At 41.1% G+C, this 15,805-nt stretch overlaps 1 protein-coding gene across 1 annotated transcript in view; it reads right to left on the reverse strand.

Moving 5' to 3' along the window:
• The window catches only part of LOC122797794 (cubilin-like), a 2,156,354-nt gene that overhangs the window by 1,051,129 nt on the left and 1,089,420 nt on the right, over positions 1 to 15,805 (reverse strand). Inside the window, 1 exon segment of the mRNA XM_044066315.1 lies at positions 3,807 to 3,990. Coding sequence (XP_043922250.1) covers positions 3,807 to 3,990 — 184 coding nt within the window.

The following is a 15,805-nucleotide window of genomic DNA, read 5'->3' on the forward strand; positions in this document are numbered from 1 at the left end:
GCTGAAAATGCACACTCTAATCCCCTCTTGCATTCTTTACAAGGTATCTAAAATTGTCTGTTCCAGAATGTATCCGTAAAGTCATTTTAGTCTCATTACGTGCCTTACTACTGTACCCTGCCATATCAGAAGTTTACAACTTGACAAAGAGACACGCAAAGCTCTGAAAAATATAGCCTGATCTTGCAGCTAAAACAGCAAAGTATGAAACCTGCTGCTACACAATGAAAAGATTTTCTGCAGGGGGATAGTTCCCTGATCCCACTGATGTGGGGAACTACTCCCACACACAACCCTTGTTACTTAGGTATATTAATTCCAAGATCATTGTGCCACAGAAAAGTGGGAATTCTCCATGATATAGAAGTGTTAAATGTGGTTAATATTTCCACCTCTTGCAATTAATTCCTCTGATTCTTGGAAATTGCACAACTCAGTTGCAAATGCAATAGAAACACCTACTATAGTCCCACATACTTCTTGAAAGTCACACATTAAGAAATAATACATTGATAAATCTTAGCTTTGTAACTCCAAATCAAAATCAAACACAGAACTCATCCCAGTGAGGAGACACCTGCAGACAATAAAATATTCAACCATATGTACATATATAATCACCTTAAATGAATACATCACATCCATCAGTTTCAGATAACTTTTGGTCATTATGCCAGCCCATTTCACATCAATGATTCTCATGCAGAAAGAAAAAAACAATGCCGCATCTACCCATCAACATAATGACATATCCCGACAAATTACATCAGTCTTCTACTTTCTAGAAAACTAACTGCATCAATTTCCAGTATTTAACATAAATCAACATTTCTTTATCGTATTGGCGTACAAAGGAAGAAAGTTCAACTGTCATCCAGAAGCAGATTTACCATATATTGCCTAGAGAACACTCATATTTAAACAGAGATGTGTCACCCAATTCTCATGTATTACCGTAGTGCTCAGTGTCCCCAAGGCAGGACTGTTACGAGACACTCATAAACAAGGATGCAAATCTACATGCTGAAGCATATACTCTTCAGTTTTAGTTAACCCACTTGACTGAACTATATTTATTCTGTTAAGTTCTTCCACAATTTAACTGCTCAAGTATTAAAACATAATCAAGTTATTCATCTCATATAAATCTTCCCTAACTAATAACTTATATAACTAAAAATATTGATTATAAAATAAATAATTTTTAAATCATATTCACATGAACTACATGGCCATCTATGAGTATTGTTCAACATCTTAAGGATCTACCTCTGAAAAAAATTCCAGATTATATCTAAAATGTATAAAATGAAAACAACATACCGTGGTTTATATTTGAAATTATGAATTACATTTCTAAAGCAAGATATATCAACCATTGGGTATTCCTAGACTTTATGAAAGCATACAACAAATTCCCAAGAAAACTGATTTTGTCAGTCCTAAGGTGACTCCAAGTCCCAGAAACATTGACAGAATGCTATTTACAAGGATCCAGTGACAGAAGCATGACCAGTGTTTGGAGTCATTGAAGGATTTCAAGTGGAAGTGGGTGTACATTTGGGTTTAGCTCTGAGTCCACTGCTGTTCATACTGGCAATGTACAGCATTAGCAAACAAGTCGGAGGGGGACAGATCAATAAAGTTGCTGTATGCAGATGATGTGGAATTACAAGCAGACTCTGGGCAAGAACATCAGCAAGTGATAGGGAATGGAATGCAAAACTGAAGGCACACAGGATGAAACACAGTACAGCTATGACAACTGTAATGGCAGCAAATGGGATAAATCAGAAGAAGCTGTGAATTGAGATAGAAGGGAAAAATGGTGGAACAGGTTTGCTGCTTCATGTATCTGGCAGGGGAGGTTATGGAAAAGGGAAGTCTGAATGAGAAGGAAAGCACTCAATCCCTGTGGAAAATAAAACTGTTTTTTTATCATGACACACTTGGTGGTTTAATTTGGAGCATTGGACTGGAGCAGCAGTATTGTAAGGTCAAAGCTAAACTTGGAGGGGCTGCAGCCCAGTGGCACAGTGTATCAGTGGTAGTGTTTGACAGAAGAATGCCAAAGAAACTGAAAGACAATTTGTATAAAGCAGTGGTTGGTATGACCTGTACTACAGAAACCTGGGCAGTATAGATAGAACATTTGAGGAAATGAATGGTGGTGGATATGAAGTACCTGAGATGGGTGGTAGGGTGTATGCTGTGGGATGGCCAATGAATGGAGGGCATCAGAGCAGCAGAAGAAGAAGCCCAAGTGACTTTGGTTGCAAACAAGGTCAAAAAGAACAGATTAAAGTGGTTCTGGCATATGTGCAGAAAAGCAAAAGACAATCCGGTAAAGAAAATTATGGACAGAAAGGAAGAAAGCAAGAAGCGAGAATGCATCCAGGAAAGAAATGGATGGATTGTGCGTGAGAGAGGATGTGACAATCAGCATGACTACTGAAGAAGGTAGTAGAGTGGTACTGAATCAAAAGAGAGAGACAGCGGCTGTTTTCATGACACCCCAACCCCATGTAGAAAAATAGGGAAAAGGGGGTTGAGGATATTGATAACGATGATGGCAGGACTCAATAATGACCCTAAATCCCCATCTGAATAATGACATAGACAGGCAGGCAGATCGGTAATGGAAATGCAATTTGGAACTATTTGATTTGCATCTGTTCCGGGAATGCAAATATGAAGTCTTTGATTGCTTGAAAGCTTGCTTTCAGGGACTGCCTTTCATGTTCCTCTCCAGAAATGGTTAACAGTCTAAATGCAGCATATATATGAGGGCTACTCCATCTAAAATCAAGGCATGCAATATAAAAAATTAAAACATATGACTGCAGCATAAGCCAGGCATTCATTTAAAAATGTTGTTTCATTATTTCACAGGTCTTTCAGTAGAAAGCCAGCATTAGTGGAAATCCATTTTCAGATAACAAAAATATAATTGAAGAGGCCCTAAGAGTGACACATGCTTGGAAAAGTCATGTACCTGCTGTTTGACTGATGCCTGAAATAAAGTATCTCACTGTAATGAATGCTTGCCAGGATTATTTTATGAAAATGTGCAAGCAAGAATTTAGTGAAATGTGGCCTATTGCCAGGAGGACATTAGTAGATTTAACTTCCCTCCTCAGGAAAATAGAAGTCAATGTTTTCTCACATACATTGTTTTTCTCTCATTTTTTTTTTAACAGAAGTATTTTTGCGATATTTGGTCGATTACATGTAGTTCAGAGAACTGCACTTCAATCAATTGCTCTCAATACATTTTTTTTGCTAAAAAATATTTCCTTTTTGAAAACCTTGCCATTTTACTTGAGACAGGCTTCTTGAATTTTACATCACACACACACACACACACACACACACACACACACACACACACACACACACACACACACACACACACACACACACACACACATTAGGGATGCCACTGGGCATGTACATGACAGCAAAATGCGTACAGAATAGAAGTGTGTGTTAACCTCCGCTCGCGGGGACTGTCATACAATATTACTGTTCTCAATCAAACATATTCTTGTGTTCTTCAGTGTCAGTGGCAGAGTCCCTTAATTCTGGACTGTCCAGAAAAAATTTGGACAGTTGGCTACCTCAACACACACACACACACACACACACACACACACACACACACACACACACACACACACACATGCATATCATATATGATGCATGCTCACATATGTGCATATTTATATACTGGCACAAACTCGCACACACACACTCAGATGTGAAGTGCATGCAGTTATTTTCCTTGCTTCTCTTGTAGCACTTACCAAGACTTTTTGCCTCATAGCTCAGCTTGAAACCTTGGCCCTCATTACTTCCATCAGAGATGAAACGAATAAAAAGGAAATTATCTGTTGTGTGCAATGCAGATGGAGGGCTAGAATCACAGTAATGTCCATTTCCTCCATTGGTGGATAATGGAGGGGATAAAGCATCTTCCCCATTCCTCAGCTAGAAAAAACACAGCAAGAATACACTTAGTATGTATTTGTGATACTCATGAACTATGAAATTGTACTGCTTATCATAGTTAAAAATAAAAATTGATGGCCCACTTAAGATCTAAAAAAAAAAAAAACAAAGGAAAATCCTGCAACTTCTATGTAAATATCTAAACTTCTAAGTAACATTCCTTCCTGATGTACAATTTTGTATTCACTGATAAGTATTTCAAAATTAGCAACCCCAAAACATGCTTACAGATTGGTAAAACACAAACAGCAAGAGGCTCAAAAACCAAAACAAATCCAAGGCAGAAGGTCACGAGCAGCAACTGTTTTATTTGGTAAAACCCCTTAAAACCAAAATAAAAAAAATACATATGCACTTGCTCCTACAGTACTTATTACCTTGATACGGCACTCTTATAGATAGCACCCCAAAAAGGCAAACCCCCATTTCTCGGTCACTCACGTCCCCCGGAATCTCTTTTAAAGTTTTTTTGTCTAGTCCTTCTAGCATGTCGAGGGATCAGTTGCTAGTGTCCTCTCCTGCTCAGCTGGTGAACCTGGGAATATTGAGGCAATGTTACAATTGCCTCATGTACACAGACAACCCTCTCCTCCTCCCACAAAACACAAATACATGCGAGATGCAACTATACGGCCAAACTGGAGGCTGAGCTCTCTCAACATAGGACTGGCAAGACCAGTCAGGAGGAGAAGGTTACCACACACACTATAGACCCAGTCTCACATAGTACCATCACAACCTCAAATCATACACATAAACACACAAAGACATACTCGGCTCTGATCAAAAATCTACCAAAACAGCAGAGGCCACCAAAGCAGACACCCAAACAACAACCACCTCAGAACACAACACCTGCAACACATAGACCTCACAGTCAGAGTGTCAAACAGTCACAGCCCTTAAGGCCAAACACAATGCCAGACACACTAGTCATTGGTGACTCCATAGTCAGACACACTGACGTCCGCTCACCAGACTGAGTAAGGAGAAGGTCACAGTAAGCTGCCTGTCGGGCGCTAGAATCCGCCACATAACGCAAGCACTCAGGTCTCTCAACAGCAGGTACAAATATGACTCAGTCATTGTCCACACTGGTGTAAACGACCTGAGACGTACCTCCTTGGACTACATGAAAAGAGACATTGAGGAGCTCTCTGATTATGTAGCCCAGGCAGGTATGACCCTGACCTTGAGCAGTATCCTACCTTCACCAAGAATGATGCCACAATACAGAGATAAGATGATCAGCTTTAACAATTGGCTTAAACTCTGGTGTCATTCAAAGGGGATCCAATGTCTGTCTGCCTGGGATGACATGCTGGACAAGCCACGCTGCTTCGCAAGGGGGGCTTGCACCTGTCACCCTGGGATTCGGATATTGGCAAAGGCTCTTGCCACCCCATAGTGCCTTTTTAGGCAAGGCTCAAATTCTAAACCTACCACCCTAGAACACAAAAAGGAAAAACTAAGGGTAATGCTGCTCAATGCCAGAAGTCTAAATCTCAAAATGCACGCACTCGAGGCCCTTCTCAGTATGGAGAACATCGATGTCTGTGCAGTGACAGAAACCTGGTTTAAGGCTCCTGAGAGCACCCCAGCACTATCAGGTTTTACCTCTTATCATGCGTTCCGCCCCAAAATCCGGACAATGCCAAGAAAGGAGGGGGTATCCATATTCATCAAAGACACCCACACCTCAAGACTGGTGGCAATGCACGATGCATCGGAGACCATCCAGGTGCAATTAACCATAGGCAAGACTGCTCTGCAAATTGTAGCATGTTACAGGCCACCCTCACAAACTCAGGAACCTCACATGGCCTTCCTGAAAACACTAGAGGGGATAAATGTATCACCAAACACCATCATACTAGGTGACTTCAATTACCCTAATATAGACTGGGAACACTACTCAAGCCCAAACACCCTAGCCCAAAAGTTCCTGGAATTCATAAACTCAAATGCCATGGAACAACTAGTCACCATCCCCACAAGAGGAGAAAACATACTTGATCTCATCATCACGAACATGGGAGCACAATGTTCAACACGAAGTATACCCCTCACTGGTGAGATCAGATCACAAACTAATCTCGCTGGAGGTCCTCATCCCACCCCACCTGAAATAAAAAGACCACAGTAAAGAACTTCTCAAAGCCGACTTCACACTTCTAAAGACTAGTGTGGTCTCCTTTAAGGCCCCCGAGCCGATGGAAAACAGTACTCAAGCCGCTGAATCACTTACAAATGCCTTCTACCAGCACCTGCAGGACTGCATGGATAAGGCAATCCCAAGCAAAACAAAGACTCTTTGTACCAAAGGCAAGCGTCCACTCTGGTGGACCCCAGCCATAAACAAACTCTACAACAAAAGGAGGAAGCTACTACAAGATAGAGCAAAATCCTTAAAAGGTAAGACACCCTTGATCACTATAAGTAAAAACTAAGAGCTCTCATAAAATCATCCAAAGCAAATTTTGAGAGAAAAATAGCTAAAGACTCCAAAGACAATCATAAGGCCTTCTTTAGCTATGTTAGAAACCTGGGAGGAAACTCCCAGATATGCTCAGAACTAGTTCAAAATGATGTGAAGATTACTGATCCTACAGACATTGCCAACATACTGGCTGACAGGTTCAGTGCAAACTTCTCCCCTCCCCAAAGGAGAGATATCTATACCAAGCGATTGCAGCCCCCAAACATCTCCAACGCCCAAGTGAGAACTGCTCTCTCCAAAGCAAAAACACAGCATCCATGGGACCTGATGGTGTCCCCGGCTGTGTGCTCCACGAACTCAATGAGGAATTAAACCCACAGCTAGGACAGCTGTTTAATCATAGTCTTACCTCTGGATACGCACCCAGGAGTGGCGCACTGCAACTGTGGTCCCACTTCACAAAGGCGGTGCCTCCACCGACCCTGGAAATTACCGCCCATTAGCTTGACAAGCCTTATCTGCAAAGCCATGGAGAGGATCATAATGGACCTCATAAATAAAGACATAGGGAATTTGCAGACTTTGGATCCATCCCAGTTTGGCTTTGTCAAAGGCAGATCATGCCTTCTAAACTTGGTTGACTTTTTGAAACAGTCACCAAAGCCATTGATGAGGGAAAGGCAGTCCATACAGCCTACCTCGATCTGGCGAAGGCCTTTGATACAATACCCCACTCGGGTATCATTGAAAAACTCATCAGCTTAAATGTTAACCCATACATCACAAGATGGGTTGCAAACTGGCTGAGTGACAGAACCCACAGGGTCAGAGTTGCTGGCGCCATGTCAGACTCAAAGCCTGTCACAAGTGGTGTACCACAGGGCTCAGTCCTGGGCCCACTCTTGTTTGGCATCTACTTTTCCGAAGTACAAGCAAACACAGGAGGGTTATGGCTGACAAAGTTTGCAGATGACTGCAAACTGGGTCCATAGTAGAAAACACATCTGACACAGATATCCTTCAGAAGGGTCTCACAGAAACAGATAACTGGTGCCAGAGCCATGGCCTAAAGTTAAATGCCTTAAAATCCATAGTCTTACCCTGGGGTAAAACAAGGTTACCCCTAGCTACCAAATAGGTGGCAATCCACTGAGTACAGAAGAAGTTATCAGGGACCTGGGGACCCAGGTTGATAGTAGTCTGTCATTCGACACCCATGTAGCTAAAGTAGTTAGGAAGACCTTCTACATTGCCCACCTTATCATGAAGGGATTCTCATCTAGATCAAGGGAGGTCATAGTCTCCCTATACTCATCACTCATCAGACCAATGATTGAGTACAATGCCCCATTCGGAATGTATCTGACCCGACACTTGCAGCAGCTGGAGAGGCCACAAAAGTTCCTCACCAAAAGGATAAAGGGTCTCAAACATCTGTCCTATGCTGCCCGACTGAAAGAACTCCAGCTCTATTCAGTAAACACGCTACCTTGCTCAGAGGTGACCTTTGCCTAACATACAAGGCCATGTCAAACCCAGATTTGATGAATATGCTTCACCTCAAAAATCTAGATCCATCAGAGCCACAAGGGCGGAGACTTAAACCTCGACACGGCTATTAATAGGACATGCTGGAGGGATAGATTCATCACCCAAAGACTCCCTATGCTGTGGAATAAAATCCCGGTATATGTGAGGCAGAGCACCTCGCTGGCCTTGTTCAAGAGAAATCTTGACCAATGGATGGGAGATCGCAGATATACCCCAGGGATTACCTCAGTGTCACTGCTCAACAGAGGCACAGCAAAATAATGGGTATAGTTCCCCATACTAAAGGGGTGGCGTAAGCCACAAAACTATGGGCTAGGCTTGTAAATGCCCTCGGGCAGATAGCCTAGTATGAACCTATGAACCTATGAACCTATATATATTAGGCGCTTTTGTCCCTTAATAGGAACTTCATCAGAATATAAAAACAGTTAAGTTACAAAACTTTTATACACACATCCATTAGCAATGACAACAATTCCTTTGATGTTTCAAGAGGGAGTGTCTCCAACCATTCTTAGGCAAAGTAGTATAACAATGCTATCTAATGTTTGGAAGATTTAAGTGCATGTCATCTTGACATTGTATAATCTTGCAAGCCAGCTAAAAAACTGTAAACTTTTTGTATCGAACAGATTATGTTTTTATCTATATTAGTTTCTGTGAAGAATATTTGATAAAAAATAAATAAAAATCATATCACATTAAAATGAGAAGTTAAAATCGTATGCAACACAGAAGTTTTCTTCTCCATATTATAGCGTGGGGCTTTTTGAAAGCAATAGTTGTTCTAGTGAAATAATCCAGTCAAAGGCCTTTAAATTACTCTACAACTGAATCCAAAGTATATACTGAAGTATGTGATCTTTTTGGAGGGAGATTTTCATTTGAATGTCATAATTAAGAAAAATGTCTCCAAGTTACTTTTTAAGTGGCAGGTAACTGTAGCTGGAAATTGCTCTGTACTGTCACACACTATAGGCTTCACTAAGAGGGCACATGATTGTGAATGAGTGAACAGAAAAGCAGACCTGTTCCTATCTCACTTTTGGTGTTGGAATTATCTAATTTTAAAATGATACATACCAGCCTGTAGGCTATGACCACACTGTTACCAACAAATAAAAAATGTGTGTCAGCAGGTGTGAATTTAAATGCCCGCATATCACAAATTAATATTCTAAGCCCACAGTGCACTGAGCATAGAAAATAAATATTTTCGATCAGCTCTCTGATACCAATTGTATATTCTTTCAGATGTAAGAAATCTCATTAGCATGTCCAGTTCCCACCCATGTAGTCTAATCTGTGGAACCGGACACCTGGAGAGATATTGTTTTGGGAATCCAAGAAATCTGATTTCTTTGTTTGCTCATATAACTTTAATGCCTTATTTGGTCTTTATTTGGACTAGATATTTAGTTTACATCTCCTCCTATAGAGGCTTTGTTTAACATGTTTTCTCATTTTTTTTACCCTCTTCCTGCTTTATTCTGTATTAAGGTACAATGCATATATATATATATATATATATATATATATATATATATATATATATATATATATGTATATATATATATATATACATACATATATATATATATATATATATATATATTTCTGTTTGCATTACTTTTGCAGTTTGTTTATATTTTCTACTTCTCACAGTCTTATTTCTTTAACAAATGATTTCATGTTTCCATCTTTTATTTTCCAGTCATTATGTTTAACCATAAATCCTCTTAATAACACCTCACAGATTTTTTTGCAAGCCTGACCATCTACCTATTGTTCTAGGAAGGCAGCAGATACTTCCCAGCAAGCTAAATGCCTTCCTTATCTAGCTTTGAAAAGCTAATTCTCCACTCTTCTATGCTTCCTGGGGTTACATAATAAGTCTTTTACACAAATATTTTTACTTTGCAAAATGGAAATCATCTTTGCAGCCAGCATCAAATCTGCAGGTAGTATGTATGCAGGTAGTATGTAAAGAAAAATAGGGGTCAATGCAAGCTGACATTTTTTTTACATTTTACACCAACTTGCCTACACTAATTTCAAAACTTTCTGTTCATTACTGCCTTCTCATAACATTTGTATAGCTCTTGTCTTTCCTTGACATGCTGCAGAAAACAGAATTACGCATTAGCCTGTTTTTCATTTGCATGTGAATTGTACAGCAAGTGCACATAGCTGCAATATGCATATTCCTTTAATAATTGTGAAGTTTTCTATATTTCAGTCTACTATTTTCTATTCAGCAAGGCCATAAACCCCTGATCCTTCGGAGTTTCTTTCCCTCTGATAAATACATGTTTTAGGCAGTAAGTATGCATACGTATCACTACTTTCTCATCTCTCTTCCTGACTCATCACTCTAGGTGCAGTCAGTATCCCATTTTGTTTCCTTATCTTCTCTTCCCTGAAGGTGGATGGTGCAATGATGCAGCGGTAGTGTTGCCACCTCACAGCAAGAGGCTCTCCGGTTTTCTTGGCTGGGGTTCCTTCTGTGCAGAGTCTGTTATGTCCTCCCTATGTTTGTGTGGGTTTCCTCTGGGTGCTCTGGTTTCCTCCCACTTTCAAAGAAATGCATCTGGAGCATTTCTCCCCAGGCCTCCGCTAAAAATTGGCTTAGTTCCAAGTCATACTTTCCCAGTTAACAAATGTTAAATAAATGAATTTCCTCAAGCACTGTATACCTATTCTCCTTAACTGTAACCAGCTTGCTAAATCAAACCTCAGCTCTCGCAATGTGTTTTGTTGCATTTCCATCTCTGCTAACTATTGATTATCTGCAGTCCCATGATTTTGGGGTTACCTCTACTGTAGACTACTGAAGGATCCCGAGGGTAACTCAGTAGCCTACTTTTGTACCCAAACAGATCCATCAAAAGTATTTGAGATGTTTCCATCAGACAATTCTGCACCCTGGTTATACTCTACTCTTCAATGCTTGATAATAGCAGGTGTACCAGTGAAATCATCTAATGACTGTTGCCTCCTAACATGCTGCATTCTCATTTTCTTGAGGTATAAGTAGGCTGTTGGTGTGTCTTTCTAGCATTTCACTTAAACACCATAGAACTTTTGGTCATTACTGTGCCCGGAGTACAGAATCTTTTTTGGGGGGGGGTTATGTCAGATGTATTCCCTTCATATATATCTCTCTTTATTTATCTACTCTTTGTAGCTAAATGTTCCTCTCTTACTTACATGCTTGGATTCCACATACATTCACTAGCTTATCCATATTATCTATAGTTTTTGTATCATTCATTAAATACTAATTTACTTTCCTAAATTACATGATATAAAGGATGTGTGCCTCATGTGAGCTGCCAGCTGGTACAGAAATACAAAAAATACCCCTGACTCTACTGGATCCATTACTACCCATCTCAACAACAGCTTGAGCATTGCCTTTAGAAGCTATGCATTTCTAAAGGCTAATGCACATGACTTTTAAAACTGCACATGGTTCACCTTTCCCCTCTTGGATTGCACTAAATTGATTCCTGTTGGACTTTGGACTTGTATATGCCAAACAAACTCTTGGATGACAGTCTGAAGTTTGTTCAGTCATTCATCACTTCTCTGTAGGGGTATACTCAACACACTGAATGGTAAATACCTTTGGATCAGCCGTTAACATTGTTGTTGCTACTGTTTTTCATAAAAAAAGATGAATTTCCACTTATCTGAAAATGATTTTTTATGCACTTTAAACATTCACAACTTGCTCCAGTCATTATATTTATACTGTCTATCATCTGTAAAATGAAAAACAAGTTCCCCTACATACTAAAACTTTGGGATAGTCTGTTTAAAGCCCTACAGAGAATATGGTTCTTGTTACTAACATATTTTTTGTAATTTTATGAAATATTTTGTAGTACTATGTAACATATTATTTTTTGTAATTTTATGAAATATTTTAGTTGTACTATGTAACATATTATTTTCTGTCATTTTCTAAAATATTTTAGTTGTACTATGTGCATTATTTTAATTGCTCAGAACATATGCTGCTTTGAATCTGCTCAATAGTCTTCTTTATGCTATACAGGCTTTGACACCTTAGCAAATAAAAAAATTGTGAGGAGAACATGCTGTTAGCAAAAGCAAAATGCCAACTTCATCTCTTAATAACATTCAACGGGATTCATGAAGCTTGCGCCAGGTCCAGGCATAGCATCGGCGATCTAACACCAAATATGGCCGCCGAGCGATTCCGGTACGAGCTGTTTCCACGTGCAATACCTGTGTACGCTACGCCTGCACAGCTCCCGGTGCCTGTATACTAATCACCCCATGCGCAGCAGTGTATCATGCAAATGAAGATATATAGTGATTCAGGAAGTGGTGCAGGCGTAGTGTAAGCATGCAGAAATGTAAACCAAAAAAAATGGTTTACATTTTTCAAACATAAAATCGGAGCCATGACAGTGGACCAAACTCATGTATTATACTGTTAATATATGCCAATGGCTAAATATATAGCCATTGGCATAAAACAACATGCACAAAATATGAAAAAGAACATTTAATATTATGCCCACACTAACGTGAAGTTAAAGTGCAGGGCATCGGTGCGCAAAGGGGATCGCAAGGAATATAAAAAAATATAGAATAAAACTGCAATGAAACACATATCACAATTTCCCCATAATAGTCAATGGCAGGCTGCTACACCATACTCATGGCGCAAGGGTTGCTAAGGAGCAGTGACAGTGTTATGCGCAGTAGCTAGGAATTAGTAGGCAATGCCATGCAAATGAGAGGAGTAATAGTGAATCGCAGATTTCCTGCTAGTGTAAGGATGCACAAAACAGCGTAACGTTATAACACCGAGGTGAGCCCTTGAGATAAAAATGACATCAAGAGAGGGATGTATCGCCATTGCTGTAAGCACATTGGAGCATTGCTAAACCGGTCTGCCCCTAGTTAGGCAAAGCTGCAGGATAGGGGTGTGTTGAACTGTTCATAGCTATGCTTAGTGGAGAGTACACAAGGTAACTGAGTATGCATGTGAACTGAGATGAAAACACGCGTAAACCCGGTTGTATGCTCATCGCGCATTGCAGCTGAAACAGGAAGGATACAGGAAAGAAATAAGGAAATGCTGCAGCAGTAAAATTGGAGTACAAATGGCTAATTAATACCTAGGAGCCTACAGTGGGCCATTGACAACAGCAAACAAGGCTGCAAGCAGCTACCTGCAGAACAGGGAAGGGGAAGGTCTCTACTGCAAAGAAAACAGCAAAGTGTCAAAGCAGAACAAAGTTGATATGCAGTATATCAGCTACAAGGCACAATTCGCCATGCCTGGGTAGGGAAAGTACAAAACAAGAAATACAGCAGGTGGATGCATGCCTGATAATGAGAGGGGATCCAGGTCTAAAAGTGATTTAAAGGGCAACAGAGTAATCAAGGCAGGCAAGTAGAGCTTCACAGTAAAGGCCCCACACTTGCAGTACTCATTGCAAAACCCAAAATTAATACATACCTACATACATCAGCAGCATCCAGAGCACAATACTATAAAGTTTGAAAGCACCTCACACTCCTGTGTATTCCCATACACTCTGCACCAGTGGTGCATACAGATGGGGAACTTTTATTATGTACATGTTAGGGGCTGCCATAGCTTTGATCCATCAGCATGTGTTGGAGACTGAACGTGGTGTGGAGGATGATGCACATGATCACCGCAGGCACCAGAGGAGGAGGAGAGTGTTCAGAACTAGGCTAATCTACCAGGGGCAACATGATCTGGAAATAGTAGAGCATTACAGGGTGGACAGGGACACCCTACAGCAACTTGTGGAGCTGTGCCGGCCATGTCCTAAAGCCAGAACAAACAGATGGGAACCCATCCCAGTGGATACGAAGGTATGTGTAAGCCTGAGAATACTAGCTACAGGTACCTTTCAAAGACCAACTGGGGATATCATGGGGATCTCACAGGCATCAGCATCCAGGGTACTACACCAGTTCCTGGATGCCATGTTACCACATGCCAATGATGAGTACATATACTTCCCCCAAATGCAGGAGGAGTTGGCCAGCAATATGCGTCTCTTCCACTGTGTGGCAGAATACCCAGAGGTACTGGGTGCAATAGACTGCATGCACATACACATCAAGTCACCACCCATTGAGCAGGGAAGGCACTACATAAACCACAAGGGACACCCCTCCATCAACTGCCAGGTCGTGTGCAATGCCCAGGGGAATATCATGGATGTGTGTGCTGTCAGCCCTGGAAGCTATCATGACTCCCACATCTGGCATGCCTCACAGCTGTATCGGTTATTTGCCAGTGGGGACATCCCAAATGGCCACCTGGTGGGGAATGCTGGCTATGCACTGGAACCATGGATGATGACTCCCATGACAAATGCACACACACCCATGCAGGAACGCCATAATGAGGCACACGCACAGACGAGAATCATCATAGAGTGTGTGTTTGGGATGCTTAAATCACGGTTCTGTTGCTTGGACATATCTGGTGGAGCCTTACAGTACTCTTCAGACACGTTTGCCCACATCTTCATAGTGTGTGCCATGCTACACAATATGGTCCTGTGGAAACAGCTGCAGCAGGGACAGAATGGTGAAGGCTCTTACAGCCCACCACCATTGCCAAGGGTCCCACAGGCACAGAGGTACTCAGACCATGAACACCCTGAGCCAGCCCCAGTAGGCAGATGGAGGCATGCCCAGTATGCCCATGCCTTGGCAAAGAGGGAGCATATAGCACACACACTGACAGTGTAGGCACCTAGGGACTGACACCCTTATCCACCTGCACACACAGTAAAAATGGATGGCACACGTACAAGACTACCTGTAAATTGCCATGTATAGGCAGTCTACTGTGTGAATCCAACATAGGCAGCCCTCAACTATTGCACACACAACAGTCAGTGGCACAAGGTAGGTCAACACCTGAACAGTAAACTAAGCTATCAGCATATGCAGATACTGTATGTATAGATTCATAGGTAGGTAGTTGGCCAATTGCCAGAGGCCATTCATAAGCCCAGCCAAAATGTGTCAGTGTTTGCCACCCCATTGAGTCATTAACCTTCCCTCTGTGGAGCAGAGACAATGGTGGGATCCCTGGGGTGCATCTACCATTCCCCATTCACCCTTCAAGGTTTCTCTTGCAGAGTGTTAGTGAGGGGTTCTATAAAATGTAGATAGGGATGTTGTTCCAAAGTATGGGGAGTGTCTGTGAAAGGAAGCTGTCCCTCCAGCATCTTCTGGTTATTGTTGTGGCAAGGTCAGCTCACTACAGTGTGTGGCTCACTGTAATATGGATTCTCATAGGTGGAGCATATCCATCAAGCCAGAGTTCGACATGGCTGTGTTGGTCAGTGGAGATCATCTCTGGGTAAACGAGATGCCACTGAGTAAAGCAGGAGTGTATCCAGTCCGGCTGCATAGGTCACATGTTGGAGGCCAGTATTCCCCTTGGTGAGGTACATTCGCAGACCCCCCAGCTGTTGGATGTGTAGTCTGAGGTACATCCCAAATGGATTATTATACCCTATGATGGGACTGATGAGTGATGAGTAAAAAGGCACTATAACCCCAGTATGTTTAGATGGGAATCCTTTAGTAGTCAGATGGCCTACATAGAAGGATGTCCTAACTACTGTGGAGTTATGATTGTCATAGATGCTTATATATATATATATATATATGGCTATTGCTGTAACTGTATAATATATATATATATATATATATATATATATATATATATATATATATATGTATATATATATATATATATGG

This window comes from Protopterus annectens, chromosome 3.part1, assembly GCF_019279795.1.
Source record: "Protopterus annectens isolate FY-2018-M chromosome 3.part1, PAN1.0, whole genome shotgun sequence".
In the NCBI taxonomy this organism is placed as follows: Eukaryota; Metazoa; Chordata; order Ceratodontiformes; family Protopteridae; genus Protopterus; species Protopterus annectens.